Raw genomic sequence first — 18,342 nt, 5'->3', positions numbered from 1 at the left:
GCGGTGACAGCAACATTAAAATCTGCAGTGTGACCATATTCTTTCAGGAACAGAACTACAAACATGGCCCCACTGTTTTGACAGTTTAGGGGCCTCTGTTGTAAACATGAGAGTGTTTATGTCTACGTTTCTAAAAGACCTGTCACTTTCTGTTGAGTGATGCAAAAATCTATCCCCAGGGCTCCAAAGTTTTGACACAAGTTGAGTTCAGTTATTTACCACAGCCACAGTGCTTGTGTGAACTGAAAAACTCCACAGTTCATTTAAGACTCATTCCCACTGACTGACAGGTTTGCACATTTTCCCCACGCTAAAGTGATTAGACAGCGTGTTGTGTCAGGAGTGAATTCAAATTTCATAATGTGGGGAAGTGACTGCATTATAATTCCGAGTAAGTAGCCGTGTATATTAAATGAGAAGCCAAACTGAAACATTAAAAAAACGTTAGCATCTTTCCAAGGGGTTCATGAACATGCTTTAAGTAAGTAACATTTATTTATCAAGTGCTTTTCCCAGACATAGTCAAAAAGTGCTTGACAAAGCATTAAAACGTCATACGAATCATAAAAGATGTAAATGACCACACAATCCACGTGTTAAGAAGTGCTAAACACACAGTACATTGTGAAAAACACAATACACCATTTATTTAGGAACATTTCAGACCACAAATGCTAAAATGGTGATGGAGCCCTCGGACTCCGCTGGTCAGCTGGGCCGGCCCATCGCAGGGCAGCTCATGCTACACCGAAAGGTTAGACCATTTTTTTTGCATATTTGTTCCGAATATTTCTTGCCAATTCTCACTGTTATCACAGCTACACATTAATGCATATTAATGGTATGCTTAAGATCCCAATAAGTTTGGAGATATATTTATCACTGTTGTGCCGTGTATTGCAACCAAAGTTACTTTACACATTCAGGGTATCCTCGTGGTTATACACCAAAGCTTAGGAAATGTTTCCTTTTGCATCATTTTGGAAAACTTTTCTTGTACATAGTAGTGCAACCAAAATCCTTTCAAACATCAATGGCCTCCTTTTCATGCTCGGGATCGAACCCATGACCTTCTAAATGTTGGACATGTATTCACCCCTTCAGCTAAAGGCACCCAGAAATACAGTAACTAATACAATTTCAAATGGTGTTCTTACCCATTAGAGGAAAATATTCTGATGGTATATAGTATTTTTGAACAATACAGGAACACTGAAAAAATAAAACAGTGAGTGACCTTTAATTAAATGTGTTATGTCAACAGGTTCCACATAAATGTATTGAAAGCAATATGAGTTATTGTTCGAAACTGTCCATATTTTAACATTAACCTTCTGTATTACATAAATACAGAATGTGTAATAAAATAACCGAATGGTACAGAATATATAGTAAAATAACATAAATTGTAAAACATTTATTTTTGTGTTTGCAAGAGTCTCCATTGGAAGGCGCCATTACCATGCAAGAGAGGCTCTGTTTGTATTAAGGTCAGTATAAACCTGACACGTTGTTAATGGCTGTTGATATATATACTGCATATAAGCTTCAGTAACCTTTGCACGATTTTTCCTAACAACACATTCAGTCTACTGTTGTTATTGAATGAGAGAAGCTGCCTTCAAGAGGTCTTCGATGTAAAGATTGATCACCATTTTTAGTTTGGAAAAAGCTCTCAATCTTACAAGCGCTTCAAGCCAGCCCTTCAGACAGAATGGAACACATATAATCTTTATTAATGGCCAGCCGGCACAAGACTATCCGTTTCTCTGTATCTGAGTCTCGCATCCGGACCATTTCCATTCCGCACAAGAGAGCGCTCTCATGCCTGCTGGATTAGACTCCTGAGTCCTGTCAGAATGGAGCTGCGCGCAGAAAGGACCACACTGAGGACATCAGTGAAACACGAGCTCATGGCATCTTTATCACCCTTCAGATTGATTGCATAGATGTCCATGCGTGCACAAAGTCTATTTATATTCTCATTATCATGTCACGGTTCCTGTCTTTCCTGCCACTACTCCACAGGCGGTGCAGGAGTATCCAAAAGTTAAAGACTCCTTCCAGTAAAGTCGTTTTTAATGTTTGGTCTATAGATATTATGGGTTTCCAGCTAAGCATTGGAGCATTCCCACCGTGACCGATGCACCCTGAGGGGACATGGTTTTAGAGGTGATGGACAACAATGGATCTATCTGTTTGTCCCGGAACGAGAGCAACCTCGGACTGAGCGCTTCCTCCGCCGGAGTGTCGACTGCGCTGGCCAGCGTGCTGATCTTCACCATAGTGGTGGACATACTGGGCAATGTCCTCGTCATTCTCTCTGTATACAGGAACAAAAAGCTCAGGAATGCAGGTGAGAGACAAACAAAGCTCAAAATCATGCCAGTCTTAAGCTTGCTCCTCTTCTTGCTCTGTGTCTTACTGGTTTCCTTAATCATGGTGTCTTACCAGATTCCATGTTATCTGTGCTACTTGTGCCAGTCATCCAGGATAAAGCTGGGAAGATTAATGGCATTGATAATTACAGACCCATTGCTTTAGCTAGCATTCTCTCCAAAGTGTTGGAGAGAATTCTGTTGGATAGGCTGGAAAGGTATATTACCCACAGCTGACAACCAGTTCGGTTTTAAAAGAAAACATGGCACAGATATGTGTATTTTTGCTTTAAAAGACATTATAGCAAAATATAGAAGCCATAATTCCACCATGTTTCTGTGTTTTATTGATGCTTCCAAGGCATTTGATCGACTGAATCATTACAAATTATTTGACCAAATGTGCCAGAGAGGGGAACCCAAGTACATAATAAGGATCTTAGCCTTTTGGTATGCACATCATACTATGCAGGTGAAGTGGGGCAATACTGTGTCTGAACATTTTTATGTTGGTAATGGGGTCAAGCAAGGTGGGATTTGATCTCCTTTGTTTAATCTGTACGGATGATCTGTGGAGGAAACTGAACTTGTGTAAAACTGGCTGTGTCATCGGAGCTACTGTTGTCAACCACCTTATATGCGCAGATGATTTAATCATCTTCTCCCTGTACAGTGCAGGCTTACAACAGCTCCTGAGGACTTGTTCCCAGTATGGCATTGATTTTAATATGAAGTATAACGCCAAGAAGAGTAGCATCATGATTGTGCGAAGTAAAGAGGATAAAAAGGCTGTATTTCCTAATTTTATTCCCAGTAGCAACATTCTACTTGTGTGCAGTGAGATGAAGTACCTTGGTCATTATATTTCTGATGATCTCACAGATGACAAAGACATCCATAGACAACGCTGCAAACTGTATGCCCTGGCACACATATTAATGCGTAAGTTTCACAAGTGCTCTGTAGATGTCAAGGTATCACTTAAAGCTTTCTGTACACCATTGTACACGGCTCACCTGTGGAGGAGCTACAAGGCTAGAAGCATGCACAAACTAAAAGTTGCATACAATGATGCTTTACGGTTGCTGCTGAGGGTACCAAGATGGCACAGTGCCAGCCAGCTGTTTGTTAACTTGGGGGTACCTACTTGTCAAGCCCTTTTAAGAAAGTTAATGTACAAATTCATGTGTCGCCTAGAAGACTCGGACAATCATGTTATCTCGATTTTAAATAACCCTGTGAAGAGTTCTACCCGGTTCTCTTCCATGATTTGGAGACATTGGCGCAACAGCCTCTACAGACAGTGAGCATGTGTGGCTAGCTGTGATTGGACTGATTTTATCTGTTTGTTTTGATCTGTTTTGTGTTTAGCTTTTTATCTTTATTGATGTGCGTTTTGTCTTTTGGTATGTGATATGGACCTTGAGTCTGGAATAAAGATTGGAAACCAATAACGTGTTGATTTGGGAGTAGATCAACAGCTAGAATATATACACAATGTGTCCAAGTTAGGGACAATCAGCCAGACATTTGAACACAAAAAGAACAACAAAATGATGTGAAGAACCTAGATGCATCCGTTTAACACCTCCTCTGAAGCCAAAAGAGGGAAACAACCCTTCTCAATGACAGTATGTGGCATGGCTTGTCTCCTCTCTTTAGTCATATATCTGTAATTATGTAATATAAGTGTGTGACCGCTTTGCCTCACAGTGCAACACACTCACTCCCTAAGCGTCCAGGAGCGACGTTTGGTCAGTGTCCGTGGCGTCCAGTTGTGACGCTCCTAGGCTCCTTCAGCTTCATAAAGGGACGCAAATAGCTTTCAACTGATTGCAATGTATTCCCATCTGCGGCGGGATTTGACGCTCATGGAAGCATGGCATTCGTTTGTGTCGGCTGCCCTTAAAGGCAATGTGAGCGTCCATTCCCATTGGATAACGGAGAATTGTACACCCGGAAGTAAGTATTCCCCTTACTGTCGATTGATTTTACAGTGATATCTGCACTACTCATCGACTAAAAAACACCAGATTATCCTTGTTAATTACACAACATTGATTGGTTTAAATTGTGTGCAATGCTTTTGTATTTTTCCTGTTCGATTCGGAGAAACAAATATTTTTTCTGAGTAAAGGATGGCAGAAGACACTACACTACCCAGAATCCCCAGCTATCGTTTGGACTACACCATGTGCTCTGTTTGACAAACCCCGTTTTTTTTCACCATTCATTCCAATGGCTGGCGTCTATGTCACATGATCTTCAAATTTCTCCCTGCAGAAAAAGAAAACATGGCCGAACTTCGTTTTATTCTCGGTGGAAAATGCCTAATTTAAAGTTAGTTTGGCCATTAAAATGCGTTTTGATGTCATTTGATGCGAGAAATATTAGTTGTTATTTCAGATTATGTGTGCAGTGGATGTACATGATCTTTAGTTTGCTAGTTATTACGAAGATTACTTCAGGAAATCGTTTTCATTGTTACCAAGGTGGTTGCTAGGGACGCTGCTATCGATATTATTTCTGTTATGTTGTGTCACTGTTTAATGGTGTTATGTTTATTGCTACCCCCTTCCCCGTCAATGTATAGTGTTGGTCCACAGCGCAAACATATTAGTTTAACAAAATCCGCATCTAAAGATAGCCTACGTTATTTCCCCCTGTGCAATTCCAGTCTCACATCTCACAGCACATCGTCATTAACAAATACCGGAAACAGACCGAAAACATTTAAAAAAAAAATAATAATACTTTATTCCGAGTGTGCTTGCTTTTCTCTTTGAAAGTCATCACATAACGGCATTGTAATACACGGTTCGGCTGCATTAAATATTACATATCTGCCGTAGTTCTGTATTTATAGAGCCCTGATGAGAAGACTTCTAGACAAACATGAGGAACTGAAAACGTGACGTGGATCATAAATATATCAGCCATTAAACAACATCTTACATTTCTTTTCACACAATACGTCTCCTTGCAGTATCAACACTAATTCGGCTGACTTTTATATTTGATCCAATTGGTAGATAGGCTGTATTTACACCATAAAGGTGCACAGCTGGTATCATCATCATCATCATCATCATCATCTTTATTTAAAGAGACTCTTGGTCCATTATTACAAAACATACAACACTCAAATACAAACTAAAAAAAGGCAGCCATACCAATGTTTCCACAGAGGTGACTGGTATCGTACAGCACTGAGACACAGATTTGAAAGCAGCATAATGACAGAGTTATGAGAAACATTCAATCGACAGATGAATTTGTACATCAGACCTCTCAAAAGAGCATGGAACGTGTTGACTCGTGCATTACAGAACATGTCACTTGCACTGCACCACCTTGGTTTTCTAAGCAGTATACGCAAACAGTCATTATATGCAACCTGGAGCTTCCGGAGGCTCGCCTTCTTATACTTGACCCACAAGGGGGCAGTATAGAGAGGAGTGCAATACGCTCTAAAGAGGTTCACCTTAACCTTATCTGAACACCAAGAGAATTTTCTAGCCAACATGTTGGCTTGTATATATAAGACACGCCGCTGTCTATACATGTCATCATCATCAGCCATTTCATCTGTGATGATGTGTCCCAGATACTTCGTGTTACAGCAAACAGACAGCACCTGTCCTGACAGATAGAATGTTGGAAAACAAAGGTTCTTATCCCCTTTTGCTCTACAGATCATTACAGCGCTCTTCTTAGCATTGTATTTAACGTCAGATTTGACTCCGTAATCAGAACAAACATTTAGCAACTGTTGAAAACCAGCACTGCTAGGAGAAACAATTGCCAGATCATCGGCATACATAAGATGGTTTACAATCACATTACCAATCACACACCCTGTTTTACAGACACTTAAATCATCTGATAGATCATTCATATAGATATTAAAAAGGCATGGTGAGAGGAGCCCCCCCTGGCGGACTCCATTACCAACACCAAATGGCGCCGAGACTGCATTCCCCCATTTGATCCGCATGCTCTGGTTGGCATACCAATAAGCCAGGATCCTAATTATACTGTTAGGCACACCTCTTTGTCTCAATTTTAAAAACAGTTTATGATGGTTAACTCGGTCAAAAGCCTTAGAGGCATCAATGAAACCAATCAGAACAGTGGAATTCTGTCTTCTATATGTTTCTACCATTTCCTTCAAAGCATAGATGCATAGCTCAGTACCATGCTTAGCCTTGAAGCCAAACTGGTTATCTGAGGTACATAAATAAGAACATAGTCTATCCAACAAAATTCTTTCCAGGACTTTGGATAACACACTGGCCAGAGCAATTGGTCTATAGTTATCCAAGCTCCCTACCTTGCCCGCTTTGTCCTTAATGACAGGGACCAAGGTAACCGTCAACATGGAGTCTGGCAACACACCATGAGTCATGAGGCCGGTAAAACAAATGGCAAGAAGAACTGCAACCTTCGGGCTTGCCAGTTTAAGGTGCTCTGCAGTGATTCGGTCAGAGCCGCATGCTTTGTTATCAGCTAGCTGTTCAATTGCTCGATAAAACTCTTTAGCTGTGATTCCCACTGTGTCACTTTTCACAACACTACCAACTTTGTAGGGGTCACTTTTAACACAATTAAGTATAGTAGAGTAATGTTGCCTCCACAACTCGGCTATGTTATCGGCTCCAGATACTCCCTCTATGGTACACGGTAATGACGTACTGGCCCTGTTCAGAGCTCTCACCTCCTTCCAGAAGCCAGTCACATCATTATGAAGGAGCTTTTCAGCCATCGAGTCCGCTCTCAATGTTTCTGTGTGTTTGTTGACATAACGAACTGCATATTTATATCTAGCATGTGTACGCTTTTTGAGATCCAGGACAGGCCCCTCTCTGGGCCTTCCTGCCTGGACCCAGGCCCCAAAAGCATTCTTGGCTTCAGCGTATTGATCAGCCACATGTGTATTCCACCCTGGCTTGACGTTGTGTCTCTTCCTAGAGTAGGTACAGCACGGTATACTGGCCTCCCATACAGCTCCCACAATACAATCATACATGTTACAGAGGTCTTCACGGTGAGAGCTTTCATTACAACCCACATCAACACACAGAGTTGCCACTTTGGGTAGATATACATCACTCAATAGGACATCAGTTCTCCCATAGTACAATAGCCTATCCTCATTTGTGAGCTTGGACCAGTCCACTTTAGTGGTACAGGCATGTTTAGCCTCCTGAGACATCTCAGGGAGACTATCACAATCTAGTGACATTATAAAAGGAATGTGATCTGACATTGATGCCTCATACACAATCTCAATTGATCTTACAATGTCATGGGCATTAGCAGTGCTTATGCAATGGTCAAGCCATGAAGTTGTATGCCAGGCCTCGCTTATATATGAATAGCTATCTGTAGGCAGAAGTATTTGGCTTGATAATATAAGATTGTTATCATCACAGAACTGTAGCATATGCTTAGCAAACAAGGACCTTTTGTCTGATATGTCAGCATTCATATCACCCACTACATAAACACTGGAGGAATGATTATCAACAATAAAAGAATGTATAAAAGCAAGTCTGTTCAGGTATTCATCTTCATTATGCTGTGACTCATATGGTGTATATACATTGAGAATGCTAAACTCCTTGTTATTCATTTTGATCTGTACAGCAATACACCAGTCAACTTCAAGCCTGATGACATTAATGACAGCGTCCAGCTTTTTGTGCCACAGGATAGCCACGCCCCCTGCTATCCTTCCTCTCACTATTCCCAGAGATAGGTCCGTAGTGGACTCACCAGCCCCGTGAAAATTGTCATTAAGAGAGTTCAACTTTCCCAAGTCCTGCTTAGGTAAGAACGTTTCTTGCAAGCATAAAATGTCACATTTTTGTAGCAAGTTGTCCACCACTACACGTCGGATCCTATCAGCAGCGCTGTTGCCCAGGCGCAGCCCGCGACAGTTAAATGATCCAACCCGCATAACGTTTAGCTAAGCAGCTCAGCCGTAGCCTCATTCAGTACCCTCGCACCAGCAAAAGGTCTAGCTCTGCTAGCCCCTATCACCTCCGCTTTACGTGGTTCATAGTATCGCCTCACAACTGAGCCTTCAGGCCAGAGTTCTGGGTTAAACATCTCCGCAACTTCATTGCACTCAGCACACACTTTAAACGAGCTATATCTGCTGCTCGCAGTGTCAATACGGTGACAGTTAACATCACGGCCGAGTTGTTCAGTTAGATATTCGGACAGTGTCTCAGCGTCAAGGTCTGGCGAGAATTTGGTAGCAAAAACACTCACCAACTTCGTACGGATCACTTTTATATTCCCTTGTGCAGCAGTGCCAACAATAGGCTTAGGCATCCTCCGTTCAGGTTTCCCAACAAGCTGTTTAGATAAGGCAGACTGGCCCTCGGCCCTATTCCTCCGACCTCGGCCCTGTTTCACAACTTGACTCCATACCTGCGAATTTACCGCAGTTCCTCCAGGGCTCACACAGGCACTCACGGTCCCTGACGCAGCGAGCGGGTCAACACAGTTGGGATGTACATCAGTAGAAGAGCCGGGGGGGCTCGCATCCTTCACCGACACCGCACCATCCTGGCCATCACCCTGAGCGCTCCCACAGGTAATTTCAGCGTCACTTGGTACAGCCAGTCCTCCACCATGACTCGGCTCCAACTGGCGTTCTACGGCAGCAACTCTGCTGTCCATGGTCGCAGCCACAGCACGCAGGTTCTGACCGATATCTGCCTGAACTTCCACTACGTGTCTTAATGCGCAAACCTCGCTGTGCAGTCGCTCCATCTTGCTCAGCAGGTTGGACACATCCAGGTTGTTAAACGTAACCGGCGGCAGCTCATCCAGGTAGTGGGAGACAAAACGGGGGATGTTTTCACCACATTCATTTAGTACTTTTAGACAGCTTTTGATATTGTTTGCATCCTTATGGTTGCCTTTAAAGGTCACACACCGCTGCTTGGTTTCAGGACAGAGTTCAAACAACGTCTTTTTAGAAGTCTCGATCCATTCGGATTCAAAGGTGTTAGAGGCTACAAGGACTATCTCGTCCTGGGTCATAGTTTTAATTTTAACCGCCAGGAAGTTGAGTAACTCATCCTCTACAATAACTAGGCCGTCAACAGTCTTGTATATTGTAGGTTTTAATCGAGGCCGGTGGTTTGAATCAGGAGCTACCGAGCCACGACACACACCATCAGCCATCTTGTATAAAGGGACACCTGGTGGTTAAAGCATGTTATTGAATTTCATTATTTTTATTATTAGATATTAATAGGATCCCTATAAAGTATATTCATTACTCGTTATTCTCTACTAATTGTTAATTAAAGACTGTATGTAATGACTATTTTGCACATCCCTTTCAAGATTTCAAGATTTTCTAAGGTTTATTGACATATCATATAGGCCTACACAACTATGGTATAGTTCTGCACTGAATGAAAAACTTGGGTCGCAGGTTCCTCAATAGTGCATTACAAGACATCTATCAATATGTGTGCATACCTCCAGCAATGTTAACTATGTTGAAGCACTTATTTTAACTGATATTATACATAATGTATTATACTCTTATAAGATGTATGTAGATATTTCATCTCCGGCCTTGTCAGGTATTGAACAATCAATAAATAAAGAACACAGAATTGTTGAATATAAAACACAGAATTTATGTGATTATACTAAATGATTTTCAAATAAACACCACTGCATATTTAACTGTTACACATGCTGATGTTACGCAAATGTTCCAACTTGGGATCAATAAAGTATATCTTATCTTAAGCTGATCGATGGCTACTGCCATATTTGCAAAATGTGCCTCTGAACCTTGACAAGTGCATGTTTCAGGCTTATCAATTAATGTAATGTAATGTTATCAATTAACAACAGGGGTCACAAACATAAGTCCAGCTGTTAAATAAAGCTCTTCTGACCTTAGCTGGCATGTGTGTATATATATTAATGCTGCCCATTATGGGCACAAGCAATTTTCACCCATTTATTAATTATATGTTTTAAATGTGAGTGTTTCCTGTCCCCTAAACCTCCAGGGATGTACACAGTTTAATACTGGCAACTTCTTATTGTGGGAAATACGAAAACGTCTTTTAAAACTACAACTCCCAGTAGAGACGTGCCAGAGAGAACATGTTGCGAAACACAATAGCCAGCATGTGTAGTTCTGGGGACGGGGTGGGGGAGGGGGGGACGAGGTGGACCCGTTCAAATCCAGTTTTGGACAGTCTGGTGGTTCCATCCCATTTCAAGTGCTGTTCGAGGCTCGGCGTAACCCTCGAGTACACTCTCCAATCACAGAGCTTGAGGACTATCACGGGGTTTGTCAAACAGAGCACATGGTGTAGTCCAAACGATAGCTGGGGATTCTGGGTAGTGTAGTGTCTTCTGCCATCCTTTACTCAGAAAAAATATTTGTTTCTCCGAATCGAAGTGGAAAAATACAAAAGCATTGCACACAATTTAAACCAATCAATATTGTGTAATTAACAAGGATAATCTGGTGTTTTTTAGTCGATGAGTAGTGCAGATATCACTGTAAAATCAATCGACAGTAAGGGGAATACTTACATCCAGGTGTACAATTCTCCGTTATCCAATGGGAATGGACGCTCACATTGCTTTTAAGGGCAGTCGACTCAAACGAATGCCGTGCTTCCATGAGCGTCAAATCCCGACGCAGATGGGAATACATTGCAATCAGTTGAAAGCTATTTGCGTCCCTTTATGATGCGGAAGGAGCCTAGGAGCGTCACAATTGGACGCCACGGACACTGACCAAACGTCACTCCTGGACGCTTAGGGAGTGAGAGTGTGTTGCACAGTAAGGCTTCTATTTAAAGGTAGTGTACAGCGTTAGTGTGCTGGATTTTTCCACAGCAGTCTGCCTTCATATTTCTTCATGAATAATAATAATATCCTCTTCCCATTATCTGGCTTTATCCTTGGTTCTCCATTGCAGACAAATCCCATCATGCCTCCTTATATCATGAAGTGTAGTGGCCCATGAGCAGCTAGGTGAGACATGCTGGTGTTTCAAAGCCTTAGCTGTAATGTTAAAAGCACTGTTGTGTACTATTAGTTAGATTTCAAACAGACAGCAGTGTGAAGCTGAAGAAGGTATTCATCGTAGTCACTTGATTGTCATTTCTCTATTATATAATACCTGCTAGTAATTAGTCTTTTGACTCTATGAACTGCATGGACTACAGGATGCTATACATTATAAAGGGTGCAGAGTTAGATAAGTTTGACGTTTTTTCTTTATTCTCACTCTTGATGTATATTTCATTCCAGCCTTCCTTTACAGTTACAGTGAACATCAAAATAGTTATATAAAAAGTTATGTTATTTATTTTGCTGTTACTTTTAGTGGCAAAAAGAAAAAAAAGACCATTACTGAAGTATGACAAATACATTGAAAGAAATTATAAAATGTTCCTTTCACAAAAGAAAAAGCTTAATTCACAAGTAGTGAAATGCTCTCTTGCTCAATTCATTGAACTCAGATCTTTTTCTGCTACAATCTTATTTGTCGATGGGGTTATCATCGGCTTTTGCTGACTAACGTTATTGCACTTAAATTACAAATTCAGTACAAAATTCAGTACAAAATCTGTTCTCTAATCGTCCCTGATGAATATGTCCCTGTTTTTATCAAAGGATAAAACAAACAGCAATGCAAAATTCCATAGTTTGAATTGTACATGTGTTTTTATTGGTTTAGAGATATCTGGGCAACTTTTGTCCAATTCCTATACAAATGTAATCATCAGTAAAATCTTGGGTTGCAAATTGTGTGCCTCTTTAGAAAATAATAATATCTTAATACTCAGAAGAAAGTAACAAAGAAAATGGTCAAAGACAACATTCACGGGGCAGTCTCCCCCAAAAACATTTATCTACACCCGGCAGGGTACACGAAGCAGTCGTAACACCCATGATGCATAATGTTATTCTGCTGTCACAAGAACTGTGAAGAACACATCTTAATTAAATAATGAAACCTCATGATTTTGCTTTCCAATTATAACCGAGAAAAATCAATGTTTTGAAAACCAAGCAGAGAGATCGAAAACTTGTATGTTGGACATCTGAACCCCTTAACCGATGTTTAGAATAATAAGCTTTCAATTACAATTTTAAATACATTACATAACACATCCAATGAATCCCACCAGCCAGAAGCAGTTTGGCAAGTAGTTAGGGAGCCCGGTGAATAATTTGATTATCTGGTTTGCAAAAATGCCACAGTCGACCAGTCTCAAACAAGAGGGCAGGAGTAAATGGCACGTTCAAAAGTCTTCTTCATGCTGGTGGATTATGCACACTGTGGTGATTACTGACCTCATGTCCCCCGACTCTAATTGGACTGACATACAGGTCCAGTTGCACGAGAGACCCCGCCAGTGTCATGGTGGACTTTTGATCTGCATGTGTGAGCAGAAAACCTGAATTTATTTTCTCTCCCAAGTGTGTCCTTAAGTGACTGAATCTGTTACTGCTGTTCATCAATTTCTGCTCTGTTCTTAACATGCTATTTATAGGTGCGGTTCAATTTGTATGAATGTTTAATTGTACACAGAGTTTCCGAGAGAAAGCATGCTGAAGAACGGCCAAGACCTGTCAGCCATAAAAATCACACTTTTGGGCCAACACACTTCATCATGAGTGACATACTGAGGTGTATACTGTAGGATTTACAGGTAAATACATTTTTTTAAATGTGTGTCAGGCAGATTTCTCAAAACCTCCCACCTCTCTCCATAGCACAGTACTCAGACAGCTGGTTGTCTCCCTCACACACAGCAGCAGGACCTTCCGCTCTGCTACACTTCAACACACTTGCATTGCCTCCATATATCCCTCCACTCTCCACCACACGACCCCCCCAAAAAACATGCATGTGTGCTCACTTAGTAGACACCGGTACATCTTTTAACCCTCCTGTTATATTCGTTTCTGTAACAGCCAAAATATTCCTGGATCAATGTGACCCAATGCATTTTTGATTATCCAAAAATGGTCAGAAACCCCAAAATCCAGATCTTTTTGTTTGTTGTACCTGTCATCACTATCATTTCAATCAATATTTAGTGCAATGGTGTTGACCACCACTCACTGATCATGGTTCAATTAGGATCATTCACTTGTTTTTCACAAAAAATACACAATCAAACAAATGTTTCTGTTCATGGAAAACACCTAGATAAAAAATACATTAGTTTTGCATTACATAACATTTCTTAAATTACTCTTAACATTTTCAAAACAAAAATTCCATCAGGTGATGTTGATAAATAGAGATGAGACACCTCTTCTATTCAGGGTCAAATTGACTTAAATTATATATATTCATGCCCGATATATTTATGTTTTGGGGGAGAACTGGTACCATATGTTTGATGCACAAACGTTTGCAGGTTCTCTGTACACATGTCAAAAGGTCTATCCAGTGAATCTGCATAGGGAAGGGAATGGCTCTGTACGACTGCAGTGTTCAAACTGGAGTTATACTCAGAATATGCACTCATGAGAGAGGGAGGGAGACGGACAGAGAAATAAAACAGTGATGGGAGCAGACTCAAAAAAATGAGCTTGACCGTGTGTGTGTGTGTGTGTGTGTGTGTGTGTGTGTGTGTGTGTGTGTGTGTGTGTTTGTGTGTGTTTGCAGCTTGCAGTAACTGTGTGTTGTGTGTACAGATAGGAGAATCAATTCTGTCCAACCATGTTGCATCCCCTCAGTCTCTCTAAAGTCACGACCAAAACCAAAACACAGATCATCCAGAGGCAGGATAATTGAGTCAGTGGATTGCTTCAACCCAGAGGCCAATATAAATTGAAAGCCCATATCCATAAAACATGTTTTATTTATTTATAACAAAATAGCACATGAGGCTTAGCCCTCTGTATGGTTAACGTGGAGATGGGATATTATATTTAAATTATTTGACTAAAGCACACCTAGATAAGGTAAATGCTGTAAACTGTCCTGATGGTCTGAATTCTCTCAGGGCCAGTGAGGCTTTTTTTCTCAGGTGTTTATCTCTAACATGTTTGTTATGTGACTAGTGTTGCTCTCTATGTATAATGTTCCCTTTGTTATTCAGAGCTATTAAGCTGCAATGCAGCACAGTGCAATACATATGTTATATGCCAAGTCTATTTTGATACATATACCGATTTATATGCTGGGTGGGAGGCAGTTTCTATCTGATATGATTTTGAATGTGCTGCAGCATCGTGTGCGCTGGGTGATTACTCACGCAGAGCTGAATATCTATCTGCTGCACGGATTTGATTTATGTTTCATTGGCCTGAAAGGTAGTATTTCACAGACAAAAATAAGGAGACTCTGGGGGAAATCATGGGGTGCACTCCCGGGAGGAAGGCACTCTAAAGAATCAGTTGATTTGATGCCACAATATACTTGGATAACGGTTTTGTGTGAGTGCATCGTAAGATCAGATAATTAAAGAGGTCTGCGAGTCAGCTGTCTCTGACTGCCTTTAACCAATCAGCATGCAGGTTATGCTCTATTCAACTCACACTCATTGTTAATAATAGCTCCCAAAGATGTCAGCGGGCAAGACTCTATTCTGGTATCCAGGCGTGAACACATCTCTGTTGGTCGGCTGTTAAACACTTAAACAATCATTTGATTGCTATCAGTTTGGGCGTGATAAGCGTCAAGCTGGCCAAGTTGGTTAATTAAACAGCGAGAGGTACTTCGTCCAATGTTTTAATAATGGATGCCAACAAAACAAAGACAGTCATCTGGCCGCTTCACAGCAATCCTCTCAGTGGTGTTTTAGCACTTACCTCATCCTCTTGACGATAAGGGGGAGACAGGGTTCAGCCAGAGAGGGCTCTAATGCTGCAGCATGCGCTGTCCAGCCAGTTGATAACACCGAGCCGCATGATGCCAGCGAGGAATCAAACTGCTGCACAATGACAAATGCACACAGCTAGCACTGTGAGCGTCACAAATACAATCCGACAGATTTGCCCACTGAGCTGACTCCAGGATGAAGAACAAATGCTCGTATTTTTATCTCAGAAGGCCTGAGAGAGGGCTCATTGTGCTTTTTAGCAATGTAGAAATGTTATACCTGTTCCAGGTCTGTGACTGACATTTGTTTTTCTTATACAACCCTTTACTTAGGTTGCAATAAAATGATGATGATAATAATATATGTTTTTTTTCTCATTTCTCTCTTTTTAGATTAATCAAATTCAGGCAATGGAATTCAAATAGACATACTGTAGCTGTGCTATCCCTAAAGTGCAGGGATTGAACGGGCTTTGGGTGAGATGAATAGCCGACATGTGTTTTGAATCCACTCCCATCACATCTGCCAATCACTGCTGTTGTCTCAGCTGCTTGGTGAATGAGTGATGGCTCTCGGCCCTGACTTTTCAACTTCAGAAGGAAGTCTATGTTATATCAACCCTGGAATTACCCCAATATCTGACACGAAGTGAGGCACATTATGTATAATCCTTTACAGATTATTTAAGTAAAGCATAAATGTTTATATTCTGACCAGTGATGTAATGGTTTATGAGAAGCTGGATAAAAGTTGGTGATGACAAGCAGAATGTAATCATGTTTTTGGACTGGTTTATTTCCATCAGCTTTATTCTACTCGTAGAGTATGATGAGGAGTTTTCGATCTAAAAAGCTGGTTAATGGAGGGAAATGATGAGTTTATTTGGGCACTTTCTTCACTTCATTACACATTTTGACTCCTAAAATGTGTAGCTGCCACACAAAAGACCCTTTATTGCACAACATCTACTCAGAACGTATGGGAAGCTACTCTAATGCATCTTCTGTGAAACAGCAATTCAATTTTGTTGCTCCACTAAACTGTTTTCTGTTATCTATCATCTTATCTGAGACAACAATACAATTTGATTTATTATTCTATTCTTCTCCACCCATATCAATATCAGACGTCATATTCTATGATTCATGTCTTTTGAGGAGGTCCAGTGTCGCACTAAGCTCAGCAGGACAGGAACTTGTTTGGATGTAATTGGAACCTCAAACCTCCCATGTCCTGTTTTATTTATGTGCTTAAACTCAGTGTTCGGAGGTCCCGGGGGCAAGGAATCGTTAAAACAAGCACAGCCACATTTGAACATTTTGTGGGAATAGACCTGCCAAATGTAACACTGTCAATACAACAACTCTGTTGTTCCTGTGACTAATAGTGTTAGTGGCTTGTGTCTTGGGAAACACATTTGTACGAACAAGAAGTCAACTGATTTGCTCTGGCTTTCTCACAATGAAAATTCTAACACATGAAATGCAGATGAAAATGTGGTGATGAAATAACAGTTTTTGTGTTAATGTATGAGCAACTTAAACAGACTGGTCAAATTTTACTTGGAACACTATGGGGAGAAACAAACCCCACAGGAGTGTAGAAATTGCAATACTAAAATTAGAGTCCTGGAAAAGAGGATCCAGAGAGGTCACAATAAAGCTGCTCTTTTATGATTTTGATGTTGATGATAAACTGTAAGTGTACTTTTATTGACCCAGTTGATGTTCCTCTGGAGCATGGAGTGGAAAGGTCATGCTGTAAGTTTAATCATATACAAGTTTGGGTCCTCTTTTAGTCTTAAAACATTTCCAAAATTGGGATCAATAAAGCACTATCTTATCTTATCTTCTGTTTCCCGAGGTAACATCTTCGTTGTGAGCTTGTCCGTGGCAGACCTGGTGGTGGCGTTGTACCCGTACCCTCTGGTCCTGACAGCCATCTTCCACGATGACTGGACCATGGGCGACCTGCACTGCCAGGCCAGTGGCTTCATCATGGGCCTCAGCGTCATCGGCTCCATCTTCAACATCACGGCCATCGCCATCAACCGGTACTGCTACATCTGCCACAGCCTGCACTACGACCGCCTGTACAGCCTGAGGAACACCTGCTGCTACCTGGGCCTCACCTGGCTGCTCACCGCACTCGCCACCGTGCCAAACTTCTTTGTTGGCTCGCTGCAATACGACCACCGTATCTACTCCTGCACCTTCGCCCAGACAGTTAGCTCATACTACACCATCTCTGTGGTTGTTATTCACTTTCTGATCCCGCTGCTGGTTGTGTCCTACTGCTACATGAGGATATGGGTGCTGGTAATTCAAGTGAAACATCGAGTTAAACGGGAGCAAAGGGCCAAACTGCAGCCTAGTGATGTGAGGAACTTCCTGACTATGTTTATGGTGTTTGTGTTGTTTGCCTTCTGCTGGGCTCCACTGAACCTCATTGGCCTGGCTGTAGCTATAAATCCTGTGAAAGTTGCGCCCAACATACCCGAGTGGCTCTTTGTCACAAGCTACTTCATGGCGTACTTCAACAGCTGCCTCAACGCGGTCATATATGGACTGCTAAACCAGAACTTCCGTAAAGAATACAAGACGATCCTTCTTGCTATTTGCATGCCACGTTTGCTCCTCATGGAGACGTCCAGGGGCGCCACCGACGGAATGAAGAGTAAGCATTCGCCAGCTGTAACGAACATCAATGTGGCAGAATTAAATGTATAAACGTAATGTTTTCCCGGGAAACTTTGTTGAAGTTTCTGTGGAGCCTCATTGTGGATGTGTGACCTCACCCAGTGCCTTCTCACAAGCTGTGTCTCATTTTGGAGAGAACACTACTGCCATCGTATTCCTACTGCCACTGTTCCATAATAATCAATTGTATCACCGTTACGTTGCATTCCTTTGTGACCCCTTTACTCTTTTAAATACAGACCAACTGGTAAACAAGCACCAAGAAAACAGGAAACTAGTCAGTGTCCACCTAAAAACATGTGGACCCTTTAGGGCAGCGTTTCTCAAAGTGTGGGGCGCGCCACACTGGTGGGGCGCAGAGATGTGATAAGTGGGTCGCGAAAAAAAAAAAAAGATTTAAAAAAAAAAAAATTC

At 41.4% G+C, this 18,342-nt stretch overlaps 1 protein-coding gene across 1 annotated transcript; it reads left to right on the top strand.

The window, feature by feature from the left end:
• The first annotated feature begins 2,021 nt into the window (after positions 1-2,021).
• Positions 2,022-18,195, top strand: mtnr1c (melatonin receptor 1C). Its single transcript, XM_034092310.2, has 2 exons — positions 2,022-2,356; positions 17,093-18,195. Exons 1-2 carry the CDS (start codon positions 2,161-2,163, stop codon positions 17,956-17,958), a joined length of 1,062 nt encoding a protein of 353 aa, XP_033948201.1. The 5' UTR covers positions 2,022-2,160; the 3' UTR covers positions 17,959-18,195.
• The last annotated feature ends 147 nt before the right edge of the window (positions 18,196-18,342 follow it).

The sequence above is a fragment of the Pseudochaenichthys georgianus genome, chromosome 10 (assembly GCF_902827115.2).
Source record: "Pseudochaenichthys georgianus chromosome 10, fPseGeo1.2, whole genome shotgun sequence".
NCBI classification, from domain to species: Eukaryota; Metazoa; Chordata; class Actinopteri; order Perciformes; family Channichthyidae; genus Pseudochaenichthys; species Pseudochaenichthys georgianus.
Note: the sequence above shows the minus strand (reverse complement) of the source record. Positions and strands in the feature narration are given on the sequence as shown.